The 14,248-nt window shown below is 37.4% G+C and overlaps 1 protein-coding gene across 1 annotated transcript; it reads left to right on the top strand.

Moving 5' to 3' along the window:
- Window positions 1-6,881: 6,881 nt before the first annotated feature.
- Window positions 6,882-13,317, top strand: LOC104902615 (hypothetical protein). The gene is made up of 3 exons (XM_010690450.4): window positions 6,882-8,474; window positions 10,726-11,165; window positions 11,536-13,317. The coding sequence occupies exons 1-3, from the start codon at window positions 6,981-6,983 to the stop codon at window positions 13,001-13,003; spliced, it is 3,402 nt and encodes a 1,133-aa protein (XP_010688752.2). The 5' UTR covers window positions 6,882-6,980; the 3' UTR covers window positions 13,004-13,317.
- The last annotated feature ends 931 nt before the right edge of the window (window positions 13,318-14,248 follow it).

Genomic DNA, 14,248 nt, shown 5'->3' with positions numbered 1-14,248 from the left:
ACTTATATAATATGAGTGGTATATTTATTTTCTTTGGGCCATTACAGGAATCCCTTGCGATCCTATTAGATCAGCATCTATTGCTGGTCAGTTAGTCCACCTATACAGGTCAATTATACAAGTGTTTTGTCACTACATTAACTTAATTCTATCTCGAGATAAAACCTCATAAAAGGACTTTATGAACTATTGACTCCTTAGGGTGTATTCTATTCGCCTTAATAAATTAAGTTTCAATTTAATCAATTCAGTTCAGATAAGTTTATTTCGGTTCAGATAAGTTTCATTCAGGTTCAATCAGGATAATAAATTTTAATCATGTGCAATAAGTTTTAATCGGGTCTAATTAGGTCCAAGAAGTTTCGATAAGGTTCAAATAGTCAATAATCAATAAGTTTGAATAAATTTTTTAATTAGAGCACCACTATTATTATTATCTAGTATTATATTTGTAATATTGTCTATTATTTTATTATTTACGGTTTTTTCACCATATACCCCTGACAAATTTTTTTTTGCACCGTATACCCTTTCAACTTTTCAAATTCACCATATACCCTTCAGTTTTCAAAAAATACATCAACTTACCCTTTTGACTAACGGTGTTAGACTTCCGTTAGTCATTAGGCTCTAATCTCTCCTAAACCTAATTAACTACCATAAACCCTAAGCCCTAAATAACTCTAAAAACCCTAAAAACCCTAAAAGCCCATCAGCCCACCAGCCAACTCCAAGCCCACCCCAAGCCCAGCCCCACCACCCCAAGCCCCACCACCCCCACCGCCCAGCTGCAACCTCGCCAGTCCACCCCCAACCCCCTCCCCCAACCCCACCTCCACCCCCATCCAGCCGGATTTTCACAGCCACCACCACCCCCACCGAGCCGCAACCTCGCCCACCGGATTTTCGCACTCCACCACCACCCCTATCGGATTTTCTCTCTCTCTCCCCCACCGGATTTTCGCACTCCACCCCCACCCCCACCAGATTTTCGCTCTCTCTCCTCCACCGGATTTTTGCTCTCTCGCTCCCACCGGATTCTCGCTCTCTCTCCCCCACCGGATTCTCGCTCTCTCTCCCCCACTGAATTCTCGCTCTCTCTCCCCCACCGGATTCTCACTCCCTCTCCCCCATCGGATTTTCACTCTCTCTCCTCCATCGGGTTTTCGCTCTCTCTCCCCCACCAGATTTTCGCTCTCTCTCCCACCGTAACACGTGACCCCTTCTCCCCACCTTCCTTTTCTCTCTCGCTCTCTCTCCCCACCGTAACCCGTGACCCCTTCTCCCCACCTTCCTTTTCTCTCTCTCCTCCACCATGGATGACAGCTTCGTTGGTGGGATTGTCAGGGAAAGGGTAGGGGTGGGGTTGTCAGGGAAAAGGAAGGGGTGGGTTTGCCGGGAAAATGGGAGGGGGTGAGGTTGTCGGGGAAAGGGGAGGGGTTGCGGCTGGGGTGGGGGAAGGGGTGGGGGTGGGGGTGGGGTGGTGGGTGGGTGGCTAGGGCAGGTTAAGGGTTAATTAGGGTTAAGGGGTAATTAGGATAGGGTTTAGGATTAATTAGGCTAGAGGGAGTTAGGGTTTAGGTTAGTTAACTTGGATTAGAGGGGATTAGGACCTAATGACTAACGGAAGTCTAACACCGTTAGTCAAAAGGGTAAGTTGATGTATTTTTTGAAAACTGAAGGGTATATGGTGAATTTGGAAAATTGAAAGGGTATACGGTGCAAAAAAAAATTTGTCAGGGGTATATGGTGAAAAAACCGTATTATTTATATTACGATTAACTGATATATTATTATTAAAAAATTTAATTACATTAAAGTATCGTTATGATTATATAGTATTATATTTGCATTTTATCTATTATTTTATAACTCATATTACTATTGGCTGATGATGTTATTATTAAAAAATATTATAATCACACTAGTAGAATAATTGTTTATTGCTACGGTGATATTGCTGCGGTTTTACCCATACGCAGCAATATATCACGTAAAAAGAAAAGGAAAAATATAAAATAACCATATTGCTACATTTTTGACCGAAAATTGCAGCAATATGGTTTCAACGGAAATTTTTTGAAATTTTTTTTACCAAATATATTGTTGCGGTTTCTGACAATAACAGCAGCAATATATAAAGTAATATTTTAAAAATATTATTTTAATATATTGATGTGGTTCCTTCTAAAACCGCAGCAATAGGGTCATAAGGTTTAATAAAATGGGCGCTCTTCATTCCTTCCTCCTCATTAGGGTTTCACTTTTACTATCACAGTCTCTCCTCATTCCTTCCTCCTCTCTTCACCCTCTCTCCTCATGCCTTCCTACTCACCGGCACTTCCTCCCTCCCTCACGCATCGGCACTTCCTCCCTTCCTCACGCACCGGAACTTCCTCCCTCCCTCACGCACCGGAACTTCCTCCTCCTCGTCGCAACAGAACTTCCTCCTCCTCGTCGCAACACTCGGTCGACGCAACATCCACCGGCGGCGCTTCAGATCTCCATCAACACCGACCATCTACACTTGTTCGTTCTTCGTCGCCATCAACAACCGCTCGTTCACTCTCCTCGTCGGTCACTGTAGTAGAATCGTTCCGGTTCGTCGTCGAAATCGGTAGTAGAATCGTCGTTTTCTTCTTCGGTTGGGGAGGATAAATCTTTCAGATCTGGGGTTGATGCGAGCCACTGATGTGAACGGAGACACTGACTTGACCGGAGATTTATTTTTACCTTTCTATTTTTCGTTTTCTTGTTTTTTCGTTTTCTTTTTTTTTCGCATTTTAGATATGTTTGTAGATTTTTGTTTCAGGATTTTTTATATCAATTTCTTATTTTTTGTAATATATTTTTTTTATTTTTTATAATTGTGTTGCTTTAGTTGTTTATGTTGAAGTTAGTTGTGTTGCTTCGGTTTCTTCTTGATATTTGCATTTCTTATACAAGAATTGTGTGTTTGAAACTGGTATTGCAATTATTTGAGAAAGTTTTGTTTATCATTACTTTGAATTTGTTGTGTTTTATTTTTTTCCAGCATTTTTATTTTTCAAATTTGATGACAAAATTAAAAAAAAAAATTTTTACCTGTATTAGTACCTATTGTTGCGGTTTTTCCTAGGAATCGCAGCAATATGCCTATTTATTTTTAATAACTATGGCATATTGCTGCGATTTTCCTCAAAAATCGCAGCAATATGTTTTATAAATCTGTTATAAATTAGATATAGTGTTGCGGTTTTATCCAGAAACTGCAACAATATGTTCAAATATTGTTATGGTTTAAGACCATTTAAAACCGCGGCAATATATTAATTACCTATTGATGCCCCCTTAATTGTTGCGCGGCCAAAACCGTCGCAATAGGCCACTTAATGACCTCAGCAATAAGCATTTATTCTACTAGTGTCATGATCGTATAAAGTTAACAATAATAACCATCATAATTATAATATTTTGCAATTTGTCTTTAAATAACTAGACATAACATTTTTTTCGTTAGTAATAACAACGAAAGATATAAATGTTATTAATTGATTTCCTACTAGTGCTTCATGAAATCAAGGCAACACTATTATATATACTAATGGTAAAAGTTGCGTATAAGCAACCATATAAATAGTATTTTTTTTATCTTTGTTTTATTAATCATAAGAGATAACTAATAATTACTATTATTTGAAAGATAAATTTTAATGATTATTATGTTATAATAAATTTTGAGGGATGGTATTTATGTTATTACTCATCCTTTTTTTTTTTTTGTTAAATAAAGTTTGACATGTAACTTTGTAAGGTTAAAGTAACCTCATTTGTTCATATTAGTAACCTTATTTGTTCATATTATATCATATCATATACCATTAACCTCATCTGTTCATATGAGTAACCTTAATTGTTTTATCAGTAACCTTAAAATACAATAAGATTAACCCAATTTATTGCAGTAACCTTGTTTAATCTTATAAGTAACTTATATCAATCATATGAGTAACCTCAATTATTCATATCGGTAACCTCGTTTATTCATATCAGTAACCTCATTCATTCACACAAGTAACCCCATTTATTAATACGAGTAACCTCATAGGGGTAACCCCATTTATTCATACAAGTAAGGTATGTAGTAACTCAATTAAATTATATGAGTAACCCCAATTTGTTTATAAGAGTAACCTCATTTAATTACATGAGTAACCCATCTGTTCACAAAACTAACTCATTTATTCATATGAGTAACCTCAACTGTTCACAAAAACAATCCCATTTATTCAGAGAAACCTCACTTAATCATACGATAATCCTATTTAATCATACGAGTAACTTCAAAGGTTCACAAAAGTAACCACATATGTTCAAACGAGTAACCTTATTTATTTCATAAGAGTAAACTGATGTATAAGCTCATTTATCCAAATGAGTAATCCCATATATACATAAGAGTAACCCATTTATTCATACGAGTAACTCCAACTGTTCACAAAAATAATCCCATTTATTCCGAGGAACATCACTTAATCATACGATGACCCTATTTAATCATACAAGTAACCTCAAAGGTTCATGAAAGTAACCGCATTTAATTTATTCAAACGAGTAACCTCATTCATTCATAATAGTAAACTGATCAGTAAGTTCATTTATCCAAATGAGTAACCCCATTTATTTATAAGAGTAACTCCATTTATTGGTACGTACGAGAAACCTCATTCGTTCATAGGAGTAACCTCATTTGATCATACGATAATGCTATTTAATCGAACGGTAACCCCCATTATTTCATATGAGTAACCTCATTCGTTCATAAAAGCAATCTCACTTAACTATTTAATCATACAAACAACCCCAATTGTTCACTAAACTAACCCTATTTTTTCATATAAGTAACCTTACTAAATAATAAGACGATCCTATTTAATCATACTAGTAACCTCCATTGTTCACAAAAGTAACCTCGTTTTTTCATACGAGTTACCCAATTAGTTCACAATGTTAACCTTATTTAATCATACGATGCCTATTTGATCAAGTAATCGCAACTGTCCACAAAAGTAACCCATTTTCTTCAAATGAGTAACCTCATTCGTTCATAAAAGTAAGCTGATTAGTATTTTCTTTTGTAATGAAAATAACCACAATTGTTTACAAGAGTAACACCCTTTTCTTGCTAAGAGCGAGTAACCATATATTCATATAAATAACTCAATCTGCTCATAAGAGTAACTCCATTTGTTCATAAGGGTTTGTGCACAATGGTCAATTTCAAAAAGTCATATCTCACAACACTTAATATTTTGGGATGAATCAAGTTGGAGATGAAATTTGGCTCAGTAGCTTTTCAACGCCTGGTCAAAAACTCGATTCCAATGAGAAACGAGTAAGATATGACCATTTGAAAATGAGTTAACGAGCTGACAAAATTTCCCGTGTGCGACCACACATATACTTTCGCGTGTGGCCGATTGCATGCAAGACGCGCGGTAGATAAAATCTTCGCAAAGTCTTATAAAAGACCATCTCACATTAACACTAACGTGAGACGAGTCTGTTTTTCCTCCAATTCTCAGCCTTGGCCTTTATTTATGATTTTATGGTTGATAATTGTGATTCTTGCTATTAGTTACTGTTTTCTGATAAATAATATGATATTTGGGTATTTAGTTATTATTTTTTTTTACACAGAATACGCACAAAACTCAGATGATCTCCTGCAATTTCACCACCTTGAATCTCTCCAATGGCGAAAATGTTGAAGAAATTTCAACACTTCTCAAACATAACAACTGGGAAATTTTAGTGGGTTCTTCAAACATCACTAAAAAGCTAAACCCATATATTATTCAATATGTTCTTCATCATAATCAGTTTTTTTATCCAACTAAACTTGTGGGTTTCTTCAACTGGTCACATTCTCAATTGGTATTCATCAATATTTGTTTTCTTTCTCAATTTTGGTTGTTCTTCTTTGATATAGTGATCAGTGTTTGTAAGAAAAAGGGTTTCTTGATTGAAACTACTAATGTGTTCTTGTGTGTTAAAGATGGTGATTTTTGCCCTAGTTTGGTTTGTTGCAATTCTTTGTTGTCTGACTTATTGAAGAAGAGCATGATGAATTTGTTTCTGGAGGATTTATGATAGAATTAGTACATTAGTTTTTTTGAGAAAGACATAATTATTTATGCGTGATATTGAAGTTATGCCCAATAAAATGCATTACAATTTGATTTTTACCATATAACTAATGTACTAGCGCTTAATTAATATATATATACTTCAGCGCTTAACTAATATACTCTAGCGACTAACTAATATACTCCAGTGACTAACTAATATACTCCATTGTAACTAATATACTCCAGCGACTAACTAATATACTTCAACGACTAACTAATATACTTCAACGCTTAATTAATTCATCCAGAATCAATTTAAGGCTAGTATAACTAATAGGTGCAAAGAGGTGGGCATGGGTCGGGCCTGTGCACGGGCTCAGCCCGCGGGCTTGAGTAAATGGCGAGCCTGGCCCAAGCCCATGAGTGCGGGCCGTTCCATGTCGAGCCGGCCCAGGCCCACGGGCATGCGAGCCGGGCTCGTGCTTCCCGCGGGCCGACCCATGTTTTATGTTGTATTTTTGACAGTTTTAGGGTAAAAAAATAAAGGAAAGGAGCATTCGGCCCGCAGGTCGGAAATAAAATTTCTTGACCATGACAGGCCCGCGGCCCGCGTAGTGGATTACGGGTCAGGTCGGGCCTCGAGCGGGCTCGTGCCAGACCGGGCCGACTCAGTCCATGCCCACCTCTAGATATAAGCGCTTAATTAATTCTACCGCTGGTTTGATATACGCGCGTGATGTCAGCATGACATCAGCCGTCTCACATTAACACCAACGTTAGACCGTCTCTGTACCCTCTAAATCAATCATCTCTATTCTCTGCTACATAGCAGCTAAATTCTCGACCTTTCATGGCGGATTAAACTCTAAAATGGAGAAACTCCCTTCGAAGAAAACCCACCTTTCAATTCAAGACTGGGAATCTCTCATCGACGACTTTCAACAAGGTGATACTCATCGAATTGAGAAATGGACTTCTTCAATTACTCCACTCTCTCTCCTCGAACTTGCTCTCTCCTCTCTCTTGAAGAAAGACTTCCCTCTCTCTCTAAAAATCCACCTCCTCATCTTCCTCGACGAATTCGCCGATCAAATCTTCATCTCCGACGAAAACCACGAGGAAATTCTCAGTGGATTGATTGAAACCCTAAAACTTGTAATTCAATCCCCAATTGATGGAATCTCGGTAACTTACTCACTTAAGGAGCAGATTCTTGTGTCAGCGACTTCAATTACGATGACAATTCACTCAATTAGGGGTGGGATTAGGGTTAGGGTTTGTAAGTCTCAATTGGGGGGGTTAGTTGCGATTCTATTGACTATTGTTAATCGACCGAACCATGGGGTTGATCGGCAGACGCGGGCAGTGGCTTGCGAGTGTTTGAGAGAGTTGGAGAGAGAATTTCCATGTTTGTTAGCTGAAATTGTGGGGCATTTATGGGGGCTTTGTAAGAATGAACGAACTCATGCTTCTCAGAGCTATGTTTTGTTGCTGTTAGAGGTAATTCATCACATTGTTGTTTGTAAATTGAATGTTGCGTCTGTTTTTAGTACTGCTGTTCCTTTAGTGCCTTTTAATGTTCCGATGTGGATGACGATGGCTAATGATGATGGGGAGGATAATGGGGAGGAGGGTTTGCATTATGGAGCTGAATTATCGGGTTTAGTTTCGAAGGAGTTGAAGCGGGTGATGGCATTTTTGTTGGAGTGGCCGCAGGTTTTGACTTCGTGTGGGATGGTGGAGTTCATGTCTATGATGATGCCATTGGCAGTTGGGTTGGAGCTTCAGAGCTCTTTGTTGAAGGTTCAGTTTTTTGGGTTGCTTTATAATTATGATCCTTTGCTTTGGCATGTTGTTTTGATACTTTGTAGGAGGTTTTTGGATACATTTGATGGGCAGGAAGCTGAGATTTGTAGGCGCCTTGTGTTGGTCTCTAAGGAAGGACAACAACCTCTGGTGTTTAGGTTGCTCGTTCTTCATTGGTTGTTGGGTTTTGTTAAGTTGGTGTCTGAAAAGGATGTTGGGAAACAGAGGTTAGTTATTGGGTTGAGATCAAAATTCTACCCGAATGTATATGATGCGCTCGCCTTGAAGTCTTTAAAGCTAGATTTGCTTGCATTTTGCTCTGTCATCATTGATTCAGCGCTGAGCCACGATGAGTTTTCAGGGAAGTCTGTTGTGAAGTATTTTGAAGATGGTCTTGTATGTGTAGCAGGGTTCAAATGGCTGCCTCCTTGGAGCACAGAGACAGCAGTTGCTTTCAGGACCTTCCACAAATTTGTCATAGGTTCGTCATGTCATTCTAATGCTGATCCTTCTGCCAGCAAAGCTATCATGGAGTCTGCAATCTTCCGTGCTATACAGGTACGTACTCGCTCATTTTAAGCATCATTGACTGTTCTTGTTTTGTGAACTGAATATCGATCTTTCTATATATCGAAGCATCATCTAATCTTCTTTTTTTCTTTAACGTATCTTTGAACTTGTTGGAACTTATTGTAACTTGTTTTGAAGCTTAGTTTCTAAGGTGTTTGAATTTACAGGAACTTGTCTAAATGTATGTGGACTAATATCTTCTTAAGGTGAAAAGAAAGCACTCTAACTATGTGTGATTATGGTATACAAATCTAAAAGGTAAATAAAAGGTTAGGAAATCATAGATTAAATCTTGGACTAAATAGTCTAAATCAAAGAAACACCTAAGATATTTAATCAGTAAATCTAAAAGGTACAAGAACTTGTTTTCTTAGGTGTTTCTTTGATTTAAGAAAATCACTTGCACCACCTAAGAAAATCACTTGCACCACATATTAAGAACTTGTTTTCAAATCAAAGAATCACCTAAGAAAGCAAGAAAACAAGTTCTTGTACCTTTGATTAACTGATGCATAATAAACGATCTTTTAAAATTTACTGATTGACGTTCCTATTCACGTATGGCCTGGTATATCTAGAGTGTCTTCATAAACTTATGAAAAGAAAGGAAAATTTGAAAACAAGTTCTTAATATGTGGTGCAAGTGATTTTTTCACTCCATTTGGTGGCCGAAGTGGATATGGCTACTTTTGGAAAATACTGAAACACCTTTAGATGCCTAAAGTGTGTTTTGAGGAGCTGTTTGAGTTTAAGAAAAGATGCTATATGGTTGCAAATTCAGGGGCTCAAACCATTCTGAAAAAGGGAAACTTTTTTTCGTTGTACGGAGTGAGTTACGTCTTATCATATCCATTAAATACTTCCTGTGTTCCATAATTCATGCAACACTTGCAATCTCATGGTCTAAAATGCACTACTTTAATGATCACTATCTTCGATTATGTATTGGTAAAAATATGCAAATTTGATATTGAGATGAATCCAAAGAGATCCCACGTGACTATCTTTTCTCATATAATGGTAAGAATTCTTGGTCAAAATTTGTATAGTTTGACCTTGAAAAAGTAAGTCTTCCATGAATTGTGGAATGGAGGATGTATATATATTGTGCTTTATCTCAACCTTCAAATAAAGTTTTTGTTTTTATTTTATAGCAATGGAGGTTCTATTGTTGTAAGGATTGTTTCCTCCCATTGTCTTTCCTCTTTCCCAGAATATGCATACAGGTGTGCCCTTGGTCTTATTCTTAGTGTAACATAATTTCCTAATCTCCACGCGAATCGCAATCCGTAAAAAGCGAATTATGGTCGGTTTTGGCCTATTTTTAGCGAACTGCGAATATTGTGACGCTGAGTTTAAGTTTCTGTACCCTACAGCCTAGATTAGTTGCAACAAACACTTCATACATTTTAGGAAAATGAAGAAGTACGAAAGAAAGAAAGGGGGTGGGTGGGTGTAGGATTCAACTTTAGACTTTAGAGAATACCAATGAATGCAATCAGGTTTGTCTAACTCCTAACTGATTTAGGACATCCCAAATGGAATTTTCAACTAATTTGGGACAGAGGGAGTAGTACTTATGTAAAACAATAAAAGAAAAGTAACAAAAAAATAACTGCTATTAAGGCGTCAAGTATCATCTTTCACAGTGTGCAATGGCACTGCACTTGCCTTCTGGCTGCAAGATGTTTCGATGGGTTTGCATGGCAACTTGGTAGAGTTCCCACCTTCTCTGCTAAAAGAAAAGCTATCCCAGGCTCCTTGATTTACCGATGTAAAAAGCCTTGAAAATTAGTGTTTAAAGACAAACCGGAAAAAAAAAAAGATAAATAGAAAACAGAATAACTGTAAGGTATGTCAAAGGGAAGAATGGAGTTTACATCATCTTGCTTTTAAGCTTGTGAATTCTTCCGTATAAGTTATATGGAAGGATTGGTGGATACCAAATAAAAGGAAAAAATAATCACAACCTTGAGCTTAATGTCATGCATGAATCTTTCCACATCAAGATAACTGTGATATGAGAGAATTGGAGGATATTAGGATAATATGGAGTATGGACTTACCTGAGCAAAAAGGAAAAACATTATCTAGAGGTTTTTTTTTTCCACAAAACCTGCATTGCTTTTGACTATGTTGATGCAGCTTCCCTTTTTTGGTTAAAACATGAACAGCGGGGATTTTAACATCGCAAATTGTGCTTACAGCGAGGATAATATTTTGCACTTCTGCATTGCAGACAAAGTTGGTGAACTTGCTATTGGATTTCCAGAAGTTGGTACCTGTGGTAGTTGCTTTAATTGACCGATTATTGAGCTGTCAAAGGCACTGCTGCTTGGGGGAGAAGCTGCTCCAGACCATTGATGAACTTCTACTTTCTAAAGTTGTCATAAATTATAGATTGTCTTCTTACTTCCTCATATTTGATAGAATTGGAAAAAATGATTCTGTACCTCCTAAAAAATTGCTCGAGTTGCTTACCAAGTTCACGATATTCCTAGTTGAAAAGCACGGTCCAGAAACTGGATTAAAATCATGGTCCCAAGGAAGCAAAATCCTTGGTGTTTGCCGAACAATGCTTTTGCACCACCACAGCTCTCGCTTGTTCATGCCACTCTCTCGTCTTCTTGCATTTACCTCTCTTTATTTTCCTGATCTTGAGGTTCGTGATAATGCAAGGTACTGTAATTACTGTCTCTTTTATATTGTCATCTCCATCCCACATTATTCTTATTATAGCTGTAATTACATCTAGATTTCAGCTATCTGCTTGCGTACTGCATAATTTGTCAAGCCTGACGAGGACTTGGTAGTGATTTAAATTGCATTTGTATCCAAACTAAGGTATTAGGGATGTAGCATCTCCTCTTTTTGGTCTTTTATTCTATATATTGATCAAAATATTTGGGTCTTCTTTTGGGTGTTTTTATGTGCATTATATTATGATTAATTTATGTTTTGCAAACAGAAGATAATTTACTTCTTCGTTTTCACTAAATCGTGCAATATACTATGATAATTTACTACATCCTTGTTGTGTGATTTGTAGGATATACCTACGCCTGTTGATATGCATACCTGGGAAAAAACTCAGGCATATGCTGAACCATGGGGATCATTTGGTTGGAATTTCACCAGCACCACATGCTAGTTCCCTCTTTAATGTCCAATCTCCTCGGTTATCTGAAGATCTTAAGAAATCCAGAAGTATTTCATCTTATATCCATCTTGAGCGGTTAATTCCACTGCTCGTGAAGCAATCTTGGTCATTGTCTTTACCTGCTTTAGATTATGAGAATGGCTATGTTGAAGGAATAAAGGATAGTGAACCAGAGATGAATGGCAAAGCTCCCAGTGGCAACAGCACTTCCGAGTCTGTCCCCGACATTAAAAGAATAGATCATCCTCAAGAGCCTCTGCGAGTCATGGATTCCAAAATTTCAGGGATTGTGGACATATTAAGGAAGCATTTTGCTTGTATTCCTGATTTCAGGTACATGTCAGGGATCAAGATTAGAATACCCTGTACTTTGAGGTTTAGATCTGAACCTTTCAACCGCATATGGGGATCAGACTCTTCTGGGGATAGTGCTAATGAAATGGATTCTCTTCCTGCAATGTATGGAATAGTTGTGAAGTTCTCATCCTCAGCTCCGTATGGTTCTATTCAATCATATCATATCCCATTTCTTCTCGGTGAATCAATCTCCGAGAGCCTCCCAAAGAAAGAATCATTGGACATTGTTCTTGTTGGAACTTCTCCCAGTGAGAAGTCAGTCTCTAGGTCACCCGTTACCATTGAATTAGAACCGCGGGAACCTGTGCCAGGTCTTGTGGATGTTTCACTTGATGCGAATGCAGAAAATGGTCAGGTTATCCAGGGGAAGCTTCAGGGGATCTCAGTTGGTATTGAAGACATGTTCCTCAAAGCTGCTTCCCCAGCCGAAATCCTGGAAGATGCACTACCTGGATATTACTCACACCTTTTTGATGCTTTGTGGGAGATATGTGGCACTTCGTCCAGTGCAGGTCGGGAGACATTTTCTCTTAAAGGCGGGAAGGGGTCTGCAGCAATCCATGGAACACAATCAGTTAAGCTTCTCGAAGTTCCTTCAACCTTTGCAATTCGTGGTGTTGAACGATATTTAGCCCCCTTTGTTGTGGGTGTGATTGGTGGACCTCTTGTTGAGGTTGTGAAGGATAGTGGTTTTATCAATGATGTTGCATGGATAGATTCGTTACCGGATTCTGCTTATGAGAATAGCTCAATTGCTAATCCTTATGGAGGTCCACTATATTTGACATACTCTGAATATGAAGATGATAGTGAGATCACCATTGGTAAGAGTAAGACAAACATGGGTTGCTTTCTTGTGTTGATATTCCTACCACCCAGGTATCATCTCCTCTTTCGGATGGAAGTTTCTGATATTTCCACATTGGTCCGAATCAGAACAGATCACTGGCCTTGTTTAGCCTACATTGATGATTATTTGGAGGCTCTTTTTTCTTCGTAGACGGGGTAGTTTTCCTCTGTTGCTAATTGCTATATTCAGCTGAGAATGGAATCCTTTCTGCACAGATTTTGCGTTCAAAATCTTTTCCCAGATCTTTTTTCACTTGGGAAAATATTCTTTTTGCATCAGAAATAAAAGCTGTACATATTTGAGTCTCACTCTTGTAGCTGCATTTTTGTACCAATAAATTTTGTACATTCATTTCTGGGAGGTGAAATCTCAATATTTTGGGATATCTTTCCCTGAGTACATGTAACTCTTTCAACTTTTGGTATGTATCTGGCTGTTGATTATCCGATGCAGCATATTTTGAACTTTGGAGCTGTGAGATCATATGTTTGAGAAAAAACTCGTCAAATGCTATAATATTTTCGACTTGTAGCATTTTTTTTTAAACCAAAAAAAAAAAGTTATCACTTGCTCTTACTACTTACTTTTTTAAAACCATTTATATATCCAATCAACATATTTTGTATTATGAGGGAGAGGTGGTACCTCAGTGAAGTATTACCTCATATTTCAGGGCATAAATTCTGGACAATTTAGGCTTGTATTCAGCCTCTGAGCTGGTGTGTCTTACAGGTTAGTAGCCCAGTCGGAGTTAGGCTCTGTTTGGGGAAGCATTTCAGGTGACTTAAATGGTAAGGTGCTACAATTTTAAGTCACCTTATATGATTAGTGATGTTTGTTGGAGGAACTTAAATAAATTTTAAGTCCAAAATTTGACTGAAATTGAGTTGGAGTAAAATATAGCTTCTGAGATAAGGTGCTGATTTTTTTTTATTATTATTATTTTCTTTTTATCTTTTTAAGCCTAAAAAAAATATTTTCTTTTTATGTTTTTAAGTTCAAAAAGATATTTCAGCTACAGTCATAAATAATATTACCAAACAGGTTATGTAATCAGCTAGCTTAACAGTTTCAGCACCTTAACAGTTTCAGTTGCTACCTAATCAGTTTCAGCCACCTTATCAGTTTCAGCTCCATTTCAGTCAGTTTTGCCAAACATAGCCTTAATCTTTGGACTAATTATCTTTCCTAATAAAAAAATAAATATATATCTCTTATATTATGCTGTTGGTTTTTTTTTTTTGAGTGGCCAATAGTCCAATATCACAACTTTGGGGCCAAAATATGCAGTGAATGCAAATACAAAAATATACACTCTCTGCTCGAGAATCTGAACAATTACTAGAATCTGAACCCTATTTTTCATTCTGCTCGAGAATCTGAACAATTACTACA

This window comes from Beta vulgaris, chromosome 9, assembly GCF_026745355.1.
Source record: "Beta vulgaris subsp. vulgaris cultivar EL10 chromosome 9, EL10.2, whole genome shotgun sequence".
In the NCBI taxonomy this organism is placed as follows: Eukaryota; Viridiplantae; Streptophyta; class Magnoliopsida; order Caryophyllales; family Amaranthaceae; genus Beta; species Beta vulgaris.
The sequence above is the reverse complement of the archived record's forward strand: the minus strand, read 5'-3'. Positions and strand labels throughout refer to the sequence as shown.